The sequence below is a fragment of the Stegostoma tigrinum genome, chromosome 3, assembly GCF_030684315.1.
Source record: "Stegostoma tigrinum isolate sSteTig4 chromosome 3, sSteTig4.hap1, whole genome shotgun sequence".
Classification (NCBI taxonomy): Eukaryota; Metazoa; Chordata; class Chondrichthyes; order Orectolobiformes; family Stegostomatidae; genus Stegostoma; species Stegostoma tigrinum.
In genome coordinates this window covers 29,274,538-29,296,492 of record NC_081356.1, presented here as the reverse complement: position 1 = coordinate 29,296,492, position 21,955 = coordinate 29,274,538, and the positions used below count along the sequence as shown (strand labels likewise).

General features: G+C 40.8%; 1 protein-coding gene across 1 annotated transcript in view; it reads right to left on the bottom strand.

Moving 5' to 3' along the window:
• si:dkey-238d18.4 (TBC1 domain family member 17) overlaps positions 1 to 21,955 on the bottom strand; it is a 62,922-nt gene that overhangs the window by 22,446 nt on the left and 18,521 nt on the right. Inside the window, exons 2-6 of the mRNA XM_048527995.2 lie at positions 18,981 to 19,166; positions 15,535 to 15,659; positions 10,456 to 10,559; positions 8,448 to 8,515; positions 7,254 to 7,400 (exon numbers count right to left, since the gene is read on the bottom strand). Coding sequence (XP_048383952.1) covers positions 7,254 to 7,400; positions 8,448 to 8,515; positions 10,456 to 10,559; positions 15,535 to 15,659; positions 18,981 to 19,166 — 630 coding nt within the window. The remainder of the gene's footprint in view (positions 1 to 7,253; positions 7,401 to 8,447; positions 8,516 to 10,455; positions 10,560 to 15,534; positions 15,660 to 18,980; positions 19,167 to 21,955) is intronic.

Below are 21,955 nucleotides of genomic sequence, written 5' to 3'. Positions count from 1 at the left end.
TTTGATCATCTGGCCTAATATCCTCTATCTGATTCTGAATTACATTTCATTTTATAACACTTCCAATACTGCAAATGCGATGTTTGTACCACATTAAAAGTGTTATATAAATATAAAGCTGTTTTCTTCTTGAAATATGATGAAAGGCTGGCACTTAGCATTGGCTATAAAACAAAAAAGATTGAAGCAGGTTGGCCATGCAGTGCTTTGAGCTTAGTCTGCCATTCAATATGATCATGGCTGATTGTCCACTAAGTTCCCGGTTTCTGCCTTCTGCCCATCACAGGGCCTAAAACCTGACTGTACTCAGAACATGAGCTGGGTGGCTTTGCCCTCTGATACTGACCACCAGTGTTTGAGATAACAGTAGGATGAGATTTCATCTGTGGGCCAGCTGGTTACAAGCACCATCAACAATGCAACTCTGGCCACACACTAGAGTGGAGGAATGGGGAAACAGAGTAGTCTAGCATTCCCTGACCTTGGTCGTGCATCTTAAGAGTTCTTAAACACAACACTGCTGGCATTCATTCCTTGGGGAGCAAACAAGAAAGACAGCCTTTAGTTTAATTCTAGGCCAGTAACAGAAACAAATTGTTCAGTTTCTCAACCACCTGGCTAGAGTTACGGAATAACCCAGCCTGTTTACAAATGTAATACTACATTTGATTGCAAGATGAACTTGTGAGATGATGCATATGCCATCTCTAAGACCATCTACTTCTGCCTCAGTAATCTCATTCAAGTTAGCCTTTCTCAGTTCAAATGCTACCAAAACCTCGACGACCAGCGGACCACACACTCACTTGTTGGTACCCACATTCAGGGATAGATCATCTCCAGACTCAACCATGACACTGGGAATTCCTGGCACAAGGAGTTCCTGAATAAAATCCCCAAAAGAACTGTGGATGCTAGAGTCTGGAGGGCTGCAGGGTCCCCAAGCAGGAAACGAGGTGCTGTTCTTTCACTGAGTTCTGCTGGAACACTGCAGCAAGACTGAGACAAGGACGTTGGCCAGGGAACAGGGTGGTGTGTGATCATTGTCCACTCCTTTGTCTGTCCAACCGCTGTTCTCTCTCTTTTTGGGATACATCCCCACCTATCATTTACTGCCAGACCTGCTGAGCTTTTCCAGCAACTTCGTTTTTTGTTTTTGATAGGGAGTTCCTGCCAAAGACCACACTGACTTTGCAAATGGATGGTAGTTGCTCTGTTGTTACAAGACTGGTTGCAAGTAGGAGAGACGCTGCAACTTGTTTCTAAGGGTTTCAATGCTCCACTAGGAGTACCTCTGGATTCTGTGGAGACTTTTGGGACCTATACATATACATGGCTATTGGCTGTGCATCAGTGGGTTGCACTCTCACCTCTGAGTTCATTCCCTGTTCCAGGGTCACAAGTACACAATCCAGGCTGACACTGCTGGTGTGACACTGTGGAAATGCTGTATTGGAGGAGTTCTTCTCTTTTGGATGAGGCATTCAATAGAGATTCCAAATGACCCTCAGGTATGTGTAAAAACAAAATTCCATATCAGTAGTTCTAAAAAAACAGCAAAACATTTTTTCCTAGGTGTACTGGTTAATATTAATAATGCCATTGTCATTCTGAACATTTCTATTAAATCTCACTTTCATCTTCTCTCATCTAAACAGAACAAGCCTAACCTCTTATTTCTTAGTTACCAAAGTCCCTTATACCAGATACCATTCTAACGTCTCTTCTGCCACCCCCTCCAAGGTCTTCCCATCTACCAGTTTCACAGCCCCAATAAGCAATGGAATTGCATTGAATCAAAGATAGCTAACAAGCAATAAAAGCAGAGCATGAAACTGCACACTGTTAATGGCATGGTCACTGAACAGGAGATGGCAGCAAAGTGTCAGAATCAGTAATACAAACAGCAGAATTACATAAAACCCACAGATTACAAACAAACAGTCATGTACAAAGAAAGTTTACACAGAGACTAAATCAAAGACGTGGTGAAATTAGAAAAAGTGCCAGGCCTCAGAGATTTGAGTTGTGTGGAGAGACCGGAGATTCTGAGATTGCACTCCTTAGGACAGAAAAGTAATGGGGAGATTTAATGGACGCTTTCAAAATCATGAGGTTTGAGTAAATCAGGAGCAACTGTTTCCACCGACAAATGGGTAAATAACCAGAGGATAGATTTAATAATAATTTAGGAAATGAACTAGAGACGAGGGGAATTGGAATTTATTTTAACACAATTGACAGGGATTTGGAATTTACTGCCCGAAGAGAGTGGTATGAGCAGATTCAAGGTTCCTGCTATAAAAGGGAGTTAGATAAACAGCCGTAAAAAAAACACGATTTGAGTGGCTGTGGGAAAGAGGTGTTATTCTTCAGTTCCTCTTCATATACTTCATTAATTTCCCTTCAAAGGATCTACAGTATTTGCCTCAACTACTTCCTGTGGTAGTGAGTTGCTCATTCTCCTCACTCTCTGGCTAAAGAGGTTTTCTCATTAGATTTATTAATAACTATTCCTTTTATGGCTTCATGTTTAGAAGTGGAGTAGGGGTCTTTACATTTAACCTACAAAATTCCTTCATAATTATAAATGCAGCTAATCAGGTCAAACCTAAGCTTTCTGATTTATAAAGAGATGAACAAATCTTTTCCTGGAGACCAGGATCTCTTGTGAGCACTGTTTCCAAATGTCTCAGGATGAGATGTGAAATTTAAATGTCACTACAAGTGACACCCACAATCACCTGAAGTAGTGCAATGAAGTACAAACAATTGCCAGGATGATGATCGAGGTCACCTGCCCTTTGGAACCAGAGTGGGATCAGAGAAAAACAAAAAGTCACTTGTAGGTGTTGACCAGAATGCTCAAATTTCCAGTGATTCTCACATCACACAACCTGCGAATGCCAATATGAACAAAAAACTTTAAGTTAGTACAAGGACTGGCTCTGGTATTTCTCAAGTTTGACATTCAGAACTGTGGGATCAGCTGAAAAGCAATCACACAACCTGGCATGGTGCTGAGGAGACCTTAGTAAGTCTGAAATCCAGAAGGGGTCAGTGATGCTGCAAGGGAGGAGAAATAAAGACATACAAAGTGAAGGAGCAACACAATTCCAAGCAAGAAAGTGAAACTTAAAGTGATGTCACAAAAACAAAATAGAGAAAAGGAAACATGGGGTTGGAGTGAAGAAATCAAAAGATAAAATAATAAAATTTCAATAGAGAAAAAAATGCTTCTGTTTCAGGTGTCAGTTTTACAAAAGCAGATAACACACCTCCTCCAAGTCAGACAATTAAAATCCTAAGCAATACATTTGAACACAAAATCCAGGCTGAAACTGCAGGAGCTGCGCGGAGTGTGTGCTGGACTGTCGAGGTGCCACCTCACGGTTAACAGATTCAACTGAATCTGCTCTCTTGTGTGGACACCACAGCTCTGGGATGAATGGGTCATTTTATGAGGAAAGATCAGACAGGGTGGGTCTGCATCCATTGGAGTTCAGCAGAATTCCTGGAAATCTAATTGAGCATAAGATCTTTAGGGGGACTTGACAGCAAGTTGCTGAAAATGTGCTTCTCCTTTTAAAGTAACTACATCTAGGGGACATGGTTTGAAAGACGAGTGGTCTCCCACTTAAGATGGAGATTGCAAGAAATATCTCCTCTCAGAGGGTCGTTGAGTATGTGGAACGCTGTTCTCCAGAGAAAGATGGAGACAGCATTATGAAATATTTTTAAGGCAGAGGTACACTGATTCTTGACCAACAAGGAAGTCAAATGGTATCAGGTGTTGCAGGAAGTAGATTGAGGCTACAATCAAATCAGCAACAACCTTTATTGAATTGTGGAGCAGGCTCAAAGTGCCAAATAGCCTACTCTGGCATTTTAGGCCCTCAACAAGCACTCACAATAAAATCAACACACCATTCTCACATTGCTGCTTGCGGAAGTTAGCACAGATCAGCTGCCATGTTTGCTTGAACAGTGATTACATTTCAAAGTGTCCTTCATGGTTTGTACAGCACTTTGGCATGTTCTGAGGTCAAAGGAAATTCACAAATGTGCATTCTTTCCTCTTAACTGCAGATCTGTCCTTTAGCTTTTCTCAGGGTTTTGACGCACATTTACATCTTAGAGTAACATCTTCAGGATTTCCATCCATATTTGGATTGCTGCATTGTCAGTCTACTTACAACAGGAAAGAGCTGATTTATAAAGAAGGCTGCAGCATTTAAAACATCCAATTTTAATGTAATCACGTAGGGAACAAAGGGAAAAAGTCTCTAAACAGATATTGGATGGCGAGTATTTCAGATAAAAGTTGAAGCAATAAGGTATAGGAGCAGAGTTAGGCTATTTGGCCATCAAGTCTGCCCCACTATTTGATCATGGCTGATAGGTTTCTCAACCCAATTCTCCTGCCTTTGCCCTGTAACCCTTGATAAACTTGCTAATCAAGAATCTATCACTGTCTTAAATACACTTAATTATTTGTCTTCCATAGCTTTCTGCTGCAATAAATTCTACAGATTAACCACCATTGGCTGAAGAAATTCTCACATCTCAGTTCTAAAGCAATATCCCTTTCACTCCAAGGCTGTGCTCTTGGATTGTAGTCTCACCTACAACACCTTCTCATGTCCAGTCTATCTGGGCCTCTCAGTATTCTGTAATTTTCAATGCGACCCCCTCATCTTTCTAAACTGCATCTACTACAGACCCAAAGTCCTCACCTGCTCCCCATATGACAAGCCTTTATTCTTAGGATCATTCTTGTGAACATCTTCTGCTCGTAATATTCCAAATGTGGTCTGACAACAGCGTTATACAGTTTCAGCAGTACATCCCTGTTCTTGTATTCTAGCCTTCTTGAAATGAATATTAACTTTTTAATTTGCCTTAACTGCCAACTGAACCAGCATTTTAACCTTAAGAGAACCCTGAACTAGAACTCTCAAGTCTGCTTGTGCTTCAGATTTCCAAAGCTGTTCCCCATTTACAAGTTAGTCTGTGCCTCTATTCTTCCTACTGAAGTGCATAACCTCACAATTTCCATTGCCACTTCTTTGCACATTCTCCTAGCTTGTCCAAGTCCTCTACAGCTTCCCTACTTCCTCAACACTGCCTGTCCCACCACTTATCTTTGTGTCAACTGCAAACTTAGCAATAATGTCCTCAGTTTTTTTTATTCAAATCGTTGATGCATAATGTGAACAGTTGCTACTAGCTTCCATTCTGAAAAAGACCCTTTAAGCCTATTCTCTGCCTTCTACCAGTCAGCCAATCCTCTACCCGTACCAGTACCTTGCCCCGAACAACATGGGCTCTTAGATTATTTGGCCAACCTCTTTTGTGGCACCTTGTTAGAGACCTTCTGGAAGTCCAGATAGATCAGAACCACTGGGTCTCCTTTGTCTAATTACCTTCTCAAAGAATTCCAATGGATTTGTTAGGTATTTCCTCCCCTTGATAAAGCTGACGTGACTACGCCCCATTTTATTGTGCATTTGCAAGTACTCCACAATCTTATCTTTAGTGAAGGACTCTAAAATCTTACCAATGAGTGAGGTCAGGAAAATCAGCATATAATTTCCCCATGTTCGACTTCCCTCCCTTCTTAAACATTGGTGTTACATCAGCCACTTTCCAGTCCTCTGGGACCATCCCTGATTCCAGTGATTGCTGAAAAAAAAATCACCAATGCTGCTACAATCTCCTCAGCTATCTCCTTCAGAACTCTGGGGTGTGCTCCATCCATTCTGGATGATTTATCCATCTTCAGACCTTACAACATGCAAAGCACCTTCTCTTTAGGTGATGGTCACTACCCTCACCTCTACTCCCTGACTTTCTTGAAGATCTAGTATGCTACTGGCACCTTGCTGTAAAGACTGATGCAAAATACCCATTCAGTTCCTCTGCCATTTCTTTGTTCCCCAATGCTACTTCTCCTGCCCCCTTTCACAGGACTCCAATGTTCTCTTTTGCCTCACCTTTTATTGACCTAAAAAAGGTCTCTTGGAATTTTCTTTTATATTACTAGCTAGTTTACCCTCATATTTCATCTTCTCCTCCTTTATTGCTTTTTAGTTGTCCTCTGTTGGTTTCTAAAAGGCTTCCCTAGCCTCTGGCTTTCCACTGAACTTCACCACATTGTTAGCTTTTTCTTTTACTTTTATGCTGTCCCCGACTTCAGTTGTCAGACATGGTTGCCTCATCCTCCCCTTAGTAAGTTTCTTCTTCCTTGGGATGAATTTCTTCTGTGCCTCTCGAATTTGCCCCAGAAGATGCTCCACTGTCGTCCCTGCGAGGCTGCCCTTCAAATCAACTCTGGCCAGCTCCTCCCTCATGTCTTTGCTGTCACTTTACTCAACTGTAATACCATTACATCTGATTCCAGTTTCTCTCTGTCAAACTGCAGGGTGAATTCAATTATGCTGAGGTCACTGCTCCCTAGGGGTTCCTATACTTTTAGATCCCTAATCAAGTCTGCCTCATTACATATTAAGCCCAGAAATGCCTGATCCCTAGTGGGTTCTACCACAAGCTGCTCCAAAAATCCATCTCATAGATATTCCACCAATTCCTTTTCTTGACATCCACTAGTAACCTGATTTTCCTGGTCTGCCAGCATATTGAAGTTGCCCATGATTATTATAATAGTACCTTTCTTAAATGCCTTTTCTATTTCCTGAAATAATTTTGCCCCATATCCTAACTCTTGCTAGGTGGCTTGCACATAACTCCCAGCAGGGTCTATTTTCCTTTGTGGTTCTTCTATGCACACGATTCTGCATCTTCTAACCCATTAACTGCTTCGTGCTAACGATTAATGTCTTTTCTTACTATCAAACCCACCCCCTCTGCCCGACTGCCTGTCCTTTTAATAGGATGCAATAGGATATTTAGTTCCCAGTCCCAATTCCCTTGCATCACGTCTCATGATGTCCTCAACATCATAACTGCTAATTTTAATCTGTGCTACAAGCTCATTTACCTTGTTTTATATACTGTGTGCATTTAAGTACAACATTGTCAGTGCTATATTGACCACCTCTCTTCTCATTGCTGTCCTGCTTAACTACTGTGCTGAAAACCCAGAGCTTTAAGGGATATTAGGGCTTCTGACTAAAAGCTTGGTGAAAAAAAAATTTTAAAAGAGAGTCTGAAAAGTGGAAATAGAGCTGGGTATACATAAAAACAACAGGATATCAGCCCAACCCTTGAATCTATGGCTAAAACAGACTTACTGATTTTCCTTATCAAACCTTCTTCTTTGAAATCATAAGAAATCTCCTCAAAGTAGAATGTAGAGCACCAGTATGCATCCACTTCAGAGTCCAGTACCTCCAAGAAGCGGCTAACGAGGTCATTCATGCCTTGAACATAGCTTACGTCTAAAACGCGAAAGTAGAAAAGAGTTTCAGAGAATACACACTGTGAACACCTTCACAAGTTATTTTTAGATCAAAAATGTCTTTGTTTTAAATGTTAATTTTACAAATAGATTATATGGTCCTTTCGTCATCCTACAGGTGCCTTCAGAATGATAGATTTGGCTTTTAAAAAAACTGAGTCGCTTACAATGCCAGCATTTATTGCCGGTCCTTAATTGCTCTTCAGGTGGTGAAACCAGGGAAATTTTGTTTTCAAAGATGACAAGATAATTTCCTAGGTTTTGATATTTTTGTATTAAATTGAAGTTCATTATTATCATTAGCTCAGTGGCTAATTCTCTCTTCTCTGGTTCAGAGTGTATACTTTCAAGCCCTAGCGCAGAATGTGCGCATAAAATCCAGGCTGACACTTCTTGGGTAGTTCTGAGGGAGTGCTGCACTGTCATTTTTCAATTAAGAAGTTAATCTAAGGGTCAACTACCCTTTCAGATGGGCACAAGAAATTCCACAATACTGTAATGAGCAGCAGAGTTATTCTCCCTGGTGTTCTAACCACTATTTCTTTATGGCTATTCCTTTTGTATCATCATGCCCATGTTATTACATATTATGTATCAACCAGTTAGCCCTGAAAGCATTTATACACGAAGTCCCACTCCTACAGCATGCTTTGGTTTTATATTTGAAAAGTGAAGTAAGATCCCAGTGAACAAAGTTCATCCCCCTCCAGCCAGACCCAGAATCACACCCCCACCACCACATCATGCTCTCCTCCTCCCCAGACTCTCTTCATTCACTGACTCCCATCTCACCCCACAAGTTCTTAGTCCACTTCTCTTGCATTTGGACCTCTACACCTATCTGCAGATCAGTTACAATACTGTCTGATTTTTGTGGACCTGACGTTCATGGACCAGACTTTCACTGTATTTCATTGTTACTAAATCCCTTTGTAAAATCAAGTTCATGAAACTTGCTACAGAAATGCAAATCTCTATTTTTAAATAAATGACCCAAGGAAACAATACTCAAAGGCAGCAAGCGTACCTGGATGAAATGCTGCAAAAGTGATCAGTATATCTCTCAACACCAAAAGGTTGATCACACCTTCATTTCTAGGAAACAGAACAAGCAAATTTATAAATAGATAATTAGAACAGGTAGATTTTATTTTATTATTACAGTTGCGGTGTCAAACATACAGCAATAAGCAGCGCCACTCCAGCAATCATAATGGTCCAGGCAAATAGAGTAACCTGAACTTATGAAAAACAGCAATGAATAACACACAAAAAAAGTACTGTATTCAGTTCTGGGCACACCTTAGGAGCTACATAACTAATAAATTGGGTCTGTGACTGGTGTGAGGAGACTCAGAGGAAAATTTACTTGGCTTCATCCTAATAATCTATCTACTATAGTATTAGTAAGGGTGATCACTGCACTGATTGTAACAAGGTCGCCCAGGTGGACCGCAAAGAATGAGTTCCCTCATTGGGGCTGCTAATCTAATCAAATCAGGGAGTCCTGGTTGACAGATCTAAATAGGAGTGTCAGACATTCTGATACTGAGAGCTACTCTAAGGGAGCTGGACCAGTATCAAGGACTTTCCACATGACTTGGTGACAGGATACCGGCTCCTGTGCAGTAATTGTGGAGATGAAGCAGAATACACACCTCTGGTGGCTCTATCACCACTCTAAATGAGACAAACTTCAAACATACCCTGCAACTCAAAACTGAGCATCCATGAGGCACTGTGGGCCAACAGCAGAATTATGCACAACCATAATCTGTAACCTTAAAAGGTCCAGCATATCCCCACTCTGCCATGAAGAGATGGGATCAATCCTGACTCAATTAAGGGTGCAGAGGGGCATACCAGGCCCAACCACAAGATGCACCACAGAAATGCATCAAAACTCCTTAAACAGCATCTTCCAAAGCCATGACGTCTGCCAACTAGAGGAGGCTAACGCATGGGAACACCAACACCTGAAAGCTCCTCTCCAAAAAACACATCACCTTAACAGGTAAGAGTTTTCCATCATTGTCACTGGATCAAAATCATGGAACTCCCTTTCTAACAACACTTTTGAGTGTTCCTATACCACAAGGACTGGAGAGGCTCAACAGAATAGACCTCCACCATCTTCGCTGGAGCAATTTGAATGGATATGACATGCTGGCTCTGCCAGTGGCATCCACATTTCCCTGACTGGAGAAAACATATTAGTCTTAGAGGGAGTACAGCATTAATTTACCACAATGATCCTCGAGAACCAAGGGTTAAAACAGGTAGATGGATTACATTAATTTAGAATTAAAACAGAAAATGCCAGAAACATGCAACAGATCAGACAGTATCAGTGGATGCGGAAACACAGTTAACATTAAAGTTCAATAGCTTTTCATGAAAACTCCTGTACATCTGAAAGCTCATTGAACTGTAACATTAACTCTGTTTTTCACTCTGCAGAGACTGCTTGACTTGAGCACTTCCAGCATTTTCTGTTTTTATTGTGGATTTCTAGTAGCACCCAATAATTTCCTTCCATGTACCTAATTATGGTTGCATTTCCTGGATGTAGATGGTGAAGACTTTACAAGATTTCAATGGGAACTAATAAAGATAAGCTCTCTGACTGAAACTACATTCACTGGATAAAGAATACACAGTCTATCCCCAGGGCAGGAACATACAACAGAAACATTAAGGTTAGACTTTTCAGGGCTGAAATTGGGAACCATTATTACAAAGTGTTGTAGATGTTGGAAACTCTCTTCTTCAAATTGAAAATTACAGTTCCTCACTTGTAAGTTTTACATTTTGGACTGATACATTTAGCCAACAAAAATCTATTGGGGGCCAGGGCAGAAGTGGTACATTTTTAAAAATGGAGTTAGGTTGTAGACTGACAAGGATCTGTGTGGTGAGATAGCTAAATGATCTACTCCGCCCTCAACAGTGACTTGATGATATACCATAGAAGGATTTGAAATCAATCAATCTAGTATATTAATAAATAGATTTAGAAACAAGTACACACTTACTGATAGTAATCCAAGACTCGTTCAGTTCTAGGCACATCTTTGTCTATGATCCTAATTGCTTCATGCAGTTCACGTACATTGATTTTCTGACGGTCTACATAAAACTGAGAATAGTTTACAAAAAGATTGATCTTTACGTCATCCTACAAATGTTTTATTTTTTTAAATTTAAATAATTTTCAATTGCACAGCTAGATCAAAAGATTTGGGCATCATGAAGACAGACTATGAGAAAAATGGGATTGTTCTCCCTGGAGCTGACAAGGTTAAGGGGAAATTTAATAGAGATGTTCAAAATCATGAAGGGATTTTGACAAGAGTTAATAAGAAGAAAACTGCTTTGGTGGCAGGAGGGTGACTAACCAGAGGACAGAGCTATAAAGTAATTGTGAAACAAGAGAAGTGGTGAGGAAGATTTTTTTTCTACACAGCAAGTTGCTGTGATCTAGAACAGATTGCCTGAAAGAGCAGCAGAGACAAATCCAAAAGTAGTTTTCTAATAGAAATTGGATAAATATATTAAGTGGAGAAAGTGTTAAGTAAATGGCTAAAGATTAGGGGAGTGGCATCAACTGGACTGCTCTTTGGAAGAACTAGCAAGGAATGACGGGCTGAATAATCATCTTCTGTGTTGCAAGAACTTTTGTTTCTATGGTTAGAAGTGTCAGTGTTTGACGAACAAGATACTGTAATGACAAGTGCAGGCTATACTTCAGCCAGGCACAATTTATGTATGTAATCTCCTTTAGCCTTTCAGATCCTTGGAGATCTCTATACTCATCTAATTCCAGTCTTCTGAGCAAGTCTAATATCGATTGCTCCACTATTAGAAACCCAAATTCTGAAACTTCTTTCTAAAACCACCATCTCTCTAGCTCTTTTTCTTCATTTAATACATTCCTTAAAACCCTGTTGACCAAGCTTTTGGAAACTTGTTCTCATATCACCAGGAGTCAGATCCTGTGACATAATGTGCCTGTTGTTAAGCACTTTGGAATGTTTAGTGTGTGGAAGGCATGATATAAATAAGTTATACTGAGCTTTGTATAATTTCTTTCCAATACACCCGAAAATCAACTGTTGCAATCAACTGATTGCCACTAGTGATCACTTTGGTCAACTTAGTTTCAGCTCTTCACACAATGAGAAATTTCAACACCCAACTAAAGGTGTTTTACATGCAGAAAATATTACAATTATAGACTGTGCATGTGTAACATGGTACCCTACGATCTGGGTAAGATCTACTCAAAATACAAGCATTCTTTCGCAGGCTGGGGGCAACATCTTTGGAGAAAGAAAGTTAACATTTTAGGTTAATAGTCTTTTATCAAAATTTAATAGCGACCTCAAAGTGGCAGACTCAACAATGATGGAGCCTTTGAGAAGTCAACGGATATGCCCGATTCTCTTGCTGGAAATAGTCATCTGGCAGTTCCACGGCATACAAGGTGACTTATCTGGAATCTTGCTGCTTCTCTCTCCACAGATGTCACCAACCTCAAATACAAGTTGGCCACCAAAATCTTCTCCTTCATAACATATTCACATTACACCTTAACAATGATCTTGTCACTAAATATTGTTCGCAAACCAGATGTTGCAGAGATTCTGCTTTACAAAACAACCTTATTCACATTGTTCTCTCCAAACAAGGGTAACAGGAATAAAATGTAGAATGACTGAATGATTAGAGGAAAGAGGACATGAGTTCCTACATAGGCAACTTTATGACAATTGGTTGTCACAGCTGGGATGAAATCAAAATGGATACAGTCATCAAATCATTCAAGAAATGTGGAACATCAACACACTTTAGGGGACAGATGATGGTCCTAGGAATGATATGGCCTATGAGTGTATGATTTCTAATCATTTTCATATGGCGCCATTTGAGTAGCAGATCGGGATGAGTTACTTGGTTCTGAAGACTGTGGGTAGTTTGGGCTTATGGGTTTTGCATATTGAAATATACAATACGTGCACATTCTGCTGCTAAACAGTATTATTTTTGCACTTTAAAAACTGAATTAAATTGTTAACATTTTCATATAGCTTATGAATTTGCTAAATTTGGTATACAGAAATTATTGTTGTTCTCCATGAAGATTACTACTTCATAAATAAAAATACTGTATTGCCTTTTGAGCTTCTTTTGGGGCAGGATTCAGGGGAACAGTCACTGAATTTGCGATTGGCTGTTGTATGGGCAACATGGTGGCCCTGTAGTTAGCATGCTGCCTCACATCACCAGGGACTTGTGAACAATTCCAACTTGGGTGCCCGTCCACGTGGAGTTTGAACCTGCTGCTCATGTCTGCGCTGGTTTCCACTTGGTGCTTCAGTTTCCTCCCATAGTTCAAAGATGTGCAGGTTAAGTGGATTGGCCATGCTTAATTGCCCCATGGTATCCAGGGATATGCCAGCTAGGTGAGTTAGCTGCGGAAAATCCAGAGGTGTGAAGATGCGATGGGAATCTGGGGGATGCTCATCAGAGGGTTAGTACAGGCTCAATGGATTAATTGGCCTCTTTCTATACTGGAGAGATTCTAGGGTTCTATGACACCACGTAAACAATTGGCAAACAAGGCAAAGGGAAATCCATTGGAATTATTACCCATGTATAAGGAAATCCTCTACTATTTTGCTAAAAATCTGGTCACAGCAGCTCTATTTTTACGTGAGAATGTACGGTGTATTTCAGATTTCTAGCACACCTAATATTTTTACCTTTCACTTAAGTTATACTCAAAACGTCTTTTGAATGCTTTGTTCATAAATAGGCAACGGGAATGGAAGTGCCCCTGTATGGAAAGTAGAATATATTCAAGCTACAGGATGAAGAAGATGCCAATACCTTGAAAGCTGTAGTTTCAGCCGTAATTTTAAATGGGAGCAATAAACTTGTGGAAGTGTTTCAACACATTAGGCAATAGATGGTCAAAAGGAGAATCTGGCAGAACAGGAAAAGGTCCCCTCTGCCAGTTCCAACCGAGTAATCTGGCTTTAAATGTAAACAAAATTATACCAACATCTCTGTTATGAAACATCAATTGAAATTAAGTTGCATCACTCACAGAACAGATTATTAAAATCACAGATTTCTGATGCTTCCTCTTGAGTATGTACATTCAGTTTTTGTATCTTTAACTTCACAACACTAATAGAAGGATAGATCTAACTGAATGGCAGAATACACTCAAGAGTTGAATGGCAGCCTCCTGCTCCACGTAGTTTATTTTTAAAGAAACAACAGAAGAATTGAATACATATTTCACCTCTGACTCACTAAGGAGGACATTAAATAATTTCCCAGAAATGCCAGGGAACCGAGGGTCTAGTGACAGGGATGATTTGAAGAAAAAGTAGCATGAGTTTTTAAAAAAAGAAGAAATTTATGGTGTCAATGTCTGCCTAATCTCCAGTGCCTGATAATCTGTATTCCAGAGTACCCCAGAAATATTCGACAGTGCAGACATGGGGAGAAGGTGCAAACTCCATGTGGACAGTCGCCCGAATTGGAACTGTACGCGTCCACACGTTTTGTGGACTCTAGAGAAATTTGTACAGGTTGCAGGATGGCAAATGTAACCCCACTATTTAAAAAAGGGAGAGGAAAAAACAACAATGAAATAAAGACCAGTTTGCTTAACATTAGTCATGGGAAAAGTGTCACAGTCATCTATAATCTTTTATAATAAGATGTGATACAGAACACTTGAAAAGCATTTACGAGATTAGTCAGTGTGGTTTTATAAAAGGCAAATCATAATTAACTAATCTAGTGGATTTAACAAGTGGAATTGATAAGGGAGAAGCAATGAATGTGGTGCATTTGGATTTGAAGAAAGCTTTTGATAAGATCCAACATCAGAAGTTAGTGGGCAAAATTAAAACAAGTATGAGGGCAATATACTGGCACGAAGTGAGAATTGGCTTACAGACCAGAAACAGGGTGTGGAATACTTCTTAAAGGGCGTGAAATGGATCTTGGATAGGGAAATGATCTGGGTGGCAGACTGTGACTTACAATGCCGCAGGGATTAGTATTTGGGCCCCAAAATATATATAAATTTAAAACCTAGATGAGGGAACCAAATGTAAGATTTCCAAGTTTTGCTGGTAACACTCAGGCACAATTGTGAATTGAGAGATGATGCAAGGAAGCTTCAGGGCGATCCAGACAAGTTGAATGTGAGCTTATACATCGCAGATCCAACATAACATGGATAGATAATGAAATCTTTGGTGTGAGAAACAGAAAGACACAACATTATTTAAATGGTTATGTATTGGAACGTGGAGGCACAAAGGAACCTGGGTGCCCTTATACACCAGTCAATGAGTAGGAAAGCCAATAGTACATGTTGGCCTTCATTTCAAGGCCATCAGAGTTCAGAAATAGGAATATCTTGCTGGATTACACAGGGCTGTGGTGAGACCGCACCTGAAGTCCTATATGCAGTTCTGGTTTCCCTATACAAGGGATGATATACCTGCCATAGAGGAGTGCAGCAGAAACTCACTAGACTGATATCAGGAATGGCAAGATGGTCCTCAGAGGACAGCTTGGGTCACTGGGCCTACATTCACTAGAATTTAGAACAGTTTAGAAGAATGAGAGGAGATCTGATTGAAACATATAAATTCTTAAACAATAGATGCTAGGAGAACTTTTCCCCTGGTTGCGAAGGCTAGAACCTGAGGTCATCGTCTCAGGATATGGAGGAGGCCATTTTAGACTAAGATGAAGTAGCACTGCTTCACTCTGAAGGTGGCAGTCAACCTGTAGAATTCTCTACCTCAGAAGGATATGAAGGCTGGATCACTGAGTATATTCAAGAAAGAGAATAATAAACTTTCTGATCTTAAAGACATCAAAGGTAATGGAAAGAAGGTGACAATGTGGTATTGAAATGAAGAATCATCCATAATCATATTGAATGATAGAGTGGTTTGAAGGGTTGAATGGCCTACTCGTCTCTAGTTTTCTTTGTTTCTAAACTGTGGTCTAATCAATTATATTGTATTATCATTACCACAAGCAAAAGCAAATCCCATGCCATTTATCAAACTGACCTTTGCCTGCAGCTCTATGAAGGATATCTGCTCAGTCTTCTCCTCCGAAAGATCCATTTCATGCCCTTTAAGATTGCAGCCACTGCCCCTTTGTTGATAAGCAAGAGCTGCTTCATAAAGCTGTGCTACAAACAGGAAGCAAGAAACACCAGAGATCAGCCTAACACATCATCTACTTCAGAAATAAGCCAAGATCAAGTGGGATATCATCACACTCTATTGAGATCATTCTCAGCAGTTGGTATGGAGCTGATACTGCCTGCACTGTTTCTGCCTGAGGAAGGATTATCATCATCCTGATTTTAACATTCTCAACCTGTTTTCAAATTCCCCATGCCCTAGCCCTTTTCCTCTTAGACCATCTTACTACGACTTCTTCCAGCTCAAGAGTTCACCAAGATCCTCATGGCTGCAGGTTCTGGCCATTTACTCCATAATTGCCAACTGCATTTCAGTTGCCTGGACCCTGGCTTCCACCCTAAACCTCAGCTGGCTCTGCCTCTGCCTCTGCCTCCCATTTCAAGACACTCACTATAATTTGCCTTTTTGACTGAGCTTCTGATAACCTAATCTAAACTTATCAAATACAGCTAAATGTCAAATTACATTTGACAATACTCCTTGACATTTTTAACTAAGTTAAAGGGCCATGCTAATGTTGATTACCAGGGAGACTCCAGGAAATGAAGTTTGATCTACTGGATAACACAGTGAGGAACACCAGAGGAAAATCACGGAGCCATTCGTAAAAGGCATGTATAGTTTTACATCTTCTCTGAACTCCATATCTTCTCCATATTGGAGACATCTGATCAGGTGAAGAGTCTGGAGGTTGCATAACAAAGTCACCATGGTATGTCCAACAATAGTTGATAATCCTGATCTAATGTCACGTCAATAGATTATCCTGTCAGTTCAAGCTAAACACCAAAATATTTCAAGAATATGTTTGAAATTTCATTAAAAGTGTGAAATCTATGTAGTTACCGCACTGACATTCAAAAAAGTACTTCAACACCACTCAACTGAAGCAAGTTCAGGTAATCAGGATGCATGTACCCTTCAAAATAAAATTAAATCTGCTTCACATCCAAAGAGCTTATGGATGAAGATTCCGTCTTACATGGGATGTAAGCATCACGGGAAAGGCAACATTTATTCTTCATTCCTCATTGCCCCCTGAGAATGATAGCAGCGGGTATTCTTGAAACATTGTAGGCCTGAAGGGTGAATGTACACCTGCAATGCTGTTAAGAAAGGAATTTCAGGATTCTGCAGATCAGTCTGTCGAACAATTGAGGCCTGAGTTTGCAAAGAACTTATATCATAATATCTAAAATGCAATCATTGTTACAGTAAAGGAATTCCAAGAAATACTGCCTCGATTGACTTATTTCATTCCATATACAACATCCAGACGCCTTGGGAATTATGCACCAATCTAGATTGACCCCCATTTTAAAAAAAAGGAGAAATTCTTGCATTCATCCCTTGTTCCAGGTCTGCCAGTCTATCAATCATTGGTAACTTTGACTCCACTTTCCTTTCTGCCCCCCCTTAACTCTTGAATTCAGCTTTGAATAAATTTAATGACCTGGCTGTCACTGGTTTTTCAGGAAAAGAATTCCACTGTCCAAGAACCTCAGGGATATGATGTCTTGTTAACTCAGTACTAAAATGGAAAACTCTTAAATCTTTAAACTGTCATCCTGTTCTAGACTCACTCAAAAGGGGAAATATTCTCTAAGTATCCATTCTGTCAAACTCTCTCAACATGCTTCAATCAGATCACCTCTTATTCATAATTCCCATGAGTATACGCTCAACCTGCTACACCGCCCCCCATAAGAAAATCTCTCCTGCCCGGAAGCAACCTAGTTAACAATTTGTTAACTGTCTCCAGTGCAGGTATACGCCTCCAGTAAGAGAATTAAATTAATTGAATAGCTAATTCTCACAGCCATGCATTTCATTAAGATCAACAGATGGATCAGTTTTGCTGAACCAAGGCCACTTTGATTGACATAGACCATCATGAAATAGTGCTGAAGGAATGGGTGAGTTACTCATAAGGCTATCTAAGGGCACTATTTTTACTTGTTTGTGACAGGAGCGTTAAAAGATTTGAAATTAAAATTGCAAAGACATTGGCAAAAAAAACCCAACAGAGCAAACAGGAGAGATACCGAGAACTGCAGATACTAAAGTCAGAGACAACAGTGTGGAGCTGGAGGAACATAGCAGGCCAGGCAGCAATGTTTTGGGTCGGGACCCTTCTTCATAAAGAGTAAACAGGAGAATTTTAATTTTAGAAACAGTCTGAAATGATGGTGGAAGCAGTTTCAATAGTAACATTTAAAAAGACGAATGAGATAGATATTTTAAGAGGGAATTTTGCAGAGCTACAGGGAAACAGCAGGTAGAGTGGGACTAATTCAATAAATTTCACAAAAATACAACTCATCCCCCCAGGGTTTCAATGGCCTCCGTTTTGCTGTAGCACCTCATGATTTTAACCTAAATTATGGAACAAGACAATTGTTCTGAAAGAAAGGCACATTCTCCTTTTGTCTGGTTAAAATTAGACTAATAGTTCAGCACCAATCATGGTCACAACCGCTGAAAAAAAAAGATAACTGGGGAATCAGAGCAATCAGAAAATAACTGCACACACGTAGATCAATTCCGACTTCTATGCTTACACTGTTCCAGCACAGATTTATCAAAATTAAATCTTTGACCGAAATTCCATCCATGCAGATCTGCAATCCATCCCAAAGTTATCATATAGGGGTCACTGCAGCTAACATTCTTATGAGCTGTCCAATTGTTACATCTCCATATCAGTACATCGATTGTGCATCAGACCTGATTGCCCCACCTGTACCCATCTCAGATGCTCCAATCCTTTGTCATACCATTGCCAGTTCATGCTAGTAGTGTGTTGGAGCACAAAATTACATTTGAGCTGTTGGCTTGGACGGGATGGGAGCATGGTTGCAGGGAAAATGAGAACTAAACTTGTGGGGACAGTCTTGGAGATGCCCCATTCCAGTAAAATTCAAACCAAGCCAACAATCTTCTTTCAATTTTCATAAGCACTCTTTAGGGATTAGTCTCAGGATAAGAACACTGAAAACAGAGAGAAGAAATGTTTTCACTGAGATGGTTATGAATCTTCAGAATTCTCTTATCCTGCTAACATTCAGTCAATCAGCATGTTCATGTCTGAAATTAGTGGATCTCTAAGGGAATCAAGGAATTAGGAGATCAAGAGGGAAAGTGGCGTTGATATAGGTGGTCAGCTATGACCTTCGAACTGCAAAGTAGATTAGAGGGACCTACATCTTGTTTAATTTTTCTCTGTGAAACTTGAAAACAAAGCAAAAAGAAACTACTCCAGTCTTCCACTACCATATAGAACACACAATTGAGACAATACTTACTGTCAGTCTCATCCACCCTCATCCTCCTGCTACTTGGCATTAGGGTCTGCCACCGACACTTCATCATCTTGTAGCGAACATAGCGCTCCAGTGCCAGCACTTTACGCTCTCGAGTTGTGGAGGAGCAGGGATACATCCCAAACAGAAACTTCCATACATCCTTACGAATACTGGGATCCACACCACCTGAAAAAGTGAACAAAACTAACAGGTCCATTTGCTTCCTCGAACTCTCGGGATCCAGGTGGCACTGGTAATCCTCCAGTATCTTTTGTGACTAGCGTCTCAGTCCTTATTAAGCATGCATTCAGATTTCAAGAAGTTGGAGAATTTCCCCAAGGGCTAGATTGAGACTTGAGAAATTACAAAATCATTACTTATGTAGTTTATTGCAACGCTGCAAGATTTAGGCTGATTTAAATTGGACGTTTAAAAACAGTTTTGGAAAGAAACTATACAATTTGAAACAATCTAAGGAGACTCATTTGCAAACAAATTGATATATTTTGAGTGTAGTCACCGTTGTAGGAAACACAGCAGCCACTTTGCGTTTAACAGACTCTCACAAAAAGCCACCTGAGAACAGATTTTTTGCTCTTAGAGATTTTGATTGAGGGTTAAATACTGGGTTGGGCACCAGGAAGAATTCATCCTTTTCTCTTTACAAGTGTGGTGTGTGATTTTGTTCATCTATCTGAGGAGATAGATTGGGTATTAGTTTAGCAATGTGCCCCCAGAAAGGCACTTGCGGCGATGCAGCACTCCCTCAGTATTTCACTGAAAGTTTCATCCTAGATATGGGGTTTGGAACCCCACTCAAAGTACTAAGCCAAGATTGTAAAGATGACTTTAGACTCAAATTTTATCCCACTCTTGGCCCCTACCAGTACCCACTCCAGTGATTTTGGTAATCGCCATCTTAAATCAAGCGAAGAGTTGTGGAACCTGAGTGTGCAGTTCCACTGCGAACATTTCCAGTAGCCATGGCAAACACAGGCAGAAACTCCAGCCAAATTAACATATTTTTGATGCAATATTACAAAAATGCACTGAAGAGGATGCAAAAGGAATTATATGATTAAAGTATTTACTTTCAATTTTACTCATTGTAGATTTAATTAGATTTAAGTGCGTATGCTTCTACTTGTATTTGGAAGCTATTGCAAACACAACAGCATGGATGATGTACCTACATCTGCTGTGAAAAGTCTGCAATCCAGATATTTCAATGAGAGATGAATCATGCACTATGTTTGGTCCCTACTTTTTACTTCAGCAGTTTACATTGCTATTCTAAACTGTGTCACTTAACTCAGTCGGCTGGATGGCTAGATTGCAATGCAAAATGATGCCAACAGCATGAGGTTCAATTCCTGCACTGGCTAAGATTACCATGAAGTTTGTCCTTCTCAACCGTTCCCCTCTCCGGAGGTGTGGTGATGCTCAGGTTAAACCACCACAACTCTAATGAGACAGCCCTATGCTCCTTTGGGAGCAATTCAAATTTACCTTCCAGTTTAGAATAAAGAGAAGGCACGGTTGCTTACAGCACCTTTCACAACATTAGGATGGCCCATAGCACTTTTACACTAAGTACTTAAGTGGAGATGTGCTATAGAACAGAAAACAGCACAGTACAGGTACTGAATGAATGAATGATTAGTCACTGTATTCTATTGTATTTTTCACTGTAAAATGCAAAGGGAAAGCTTCAACAGTTGGCACAATGCAATGCCATTTTGAATAGTTTAAAAATAAAAAGGACAAATGATACAACTGAAAGAGAGAGTCCACAGCCAGATCACCAATGACACCTGTGCTGCCACCCTTTTCCACTGCTTCAACAAGGCCTGCACTAGACACACCAAAGTAGGAGTCAGAATTCTTGAGGCACCTTTCACTGCTGGGTTCACCTTGTCAACGTTGCTGATGCTGGTTCCTGGGCTGAAACCACACTCGTTCCATAACCAGGAGTCCCAGCTCCACACTTACCATGCTGCTGCTGTGCCAGTGCCAGGAGGCCCTGTTGTGCTGCAACTAGAAATCCCTGGATCCCCGTCCAGACTAGGCTGCCACCGCTGTCTTGCTAAGAGTCCCACACCTTCTGCCCTCCTGAGATGTCACCTTGCTAGTATTGCCATCTTGAAAAGTCTGCTGTCACTGCCACCTCCAATCACTGGAGGAGCTTTGCCCCCGTTCCTGCCGCCACCAGTCCCGAGCACCAGGAGGCCGTCCCCGTTGCTGCCGCCACCAGTCCCAAGCACCAGGAGGACGTCCCCGTTGCTGCCGCCACCAGTCCCGAGCACCAGGAGGACGTCCCTGTTGCTGCTGCCACCAGTCCCGAGCACCAGGAGGACGTCCCCGTTGCTGCCGCCACCAGTCCCGAGCACCAGGAGGACGTCCCTGTTGCTGCTGCCACCATCACCTCCAGTCACTGTAAGGAGATACACCTACTGTCAGGAGGAGCTGCTCTAGCTGCCGTGCCCATTTCACTGACTAACCCACAACAAAAGGCTCCAAGGAAAAATGAAATAAACAAAAATGTGAAACAAAAAGTAGTAAAAAAGAAAGAAAAAGAAAGAAGGCAAGCATGCCAACAGCATGAAGTTCAATTCCTGCACTGGCTAAGGTTAACATGAAGTTTGTCCTTCTCAACTGTTCCCCTCTCCCAAGGTGTGGTGATGCTCAGGTTAAACCACCAAAACTCTAATGAGGCAGCCCTATGCTCCTTCGGGAGCAATTCAAATTTACCTTCTAATTTAGAATAAAGAGAAGGCATGGCTTCTTACAGCACCTTTCACAACATTAGGATGGCCCAAAGGAAGTCCTGCTACTCAGCTGCTATCTTGACATGGAACAGATCTTACAGCCTACCATATAGGTGCCAAACATGATATCATTCTATACTAACCCCATCTGCCTGCACATGGTCTGTAACCATCTATTCCCAGTCTTTCACGTGTCTGTCTAAGTGT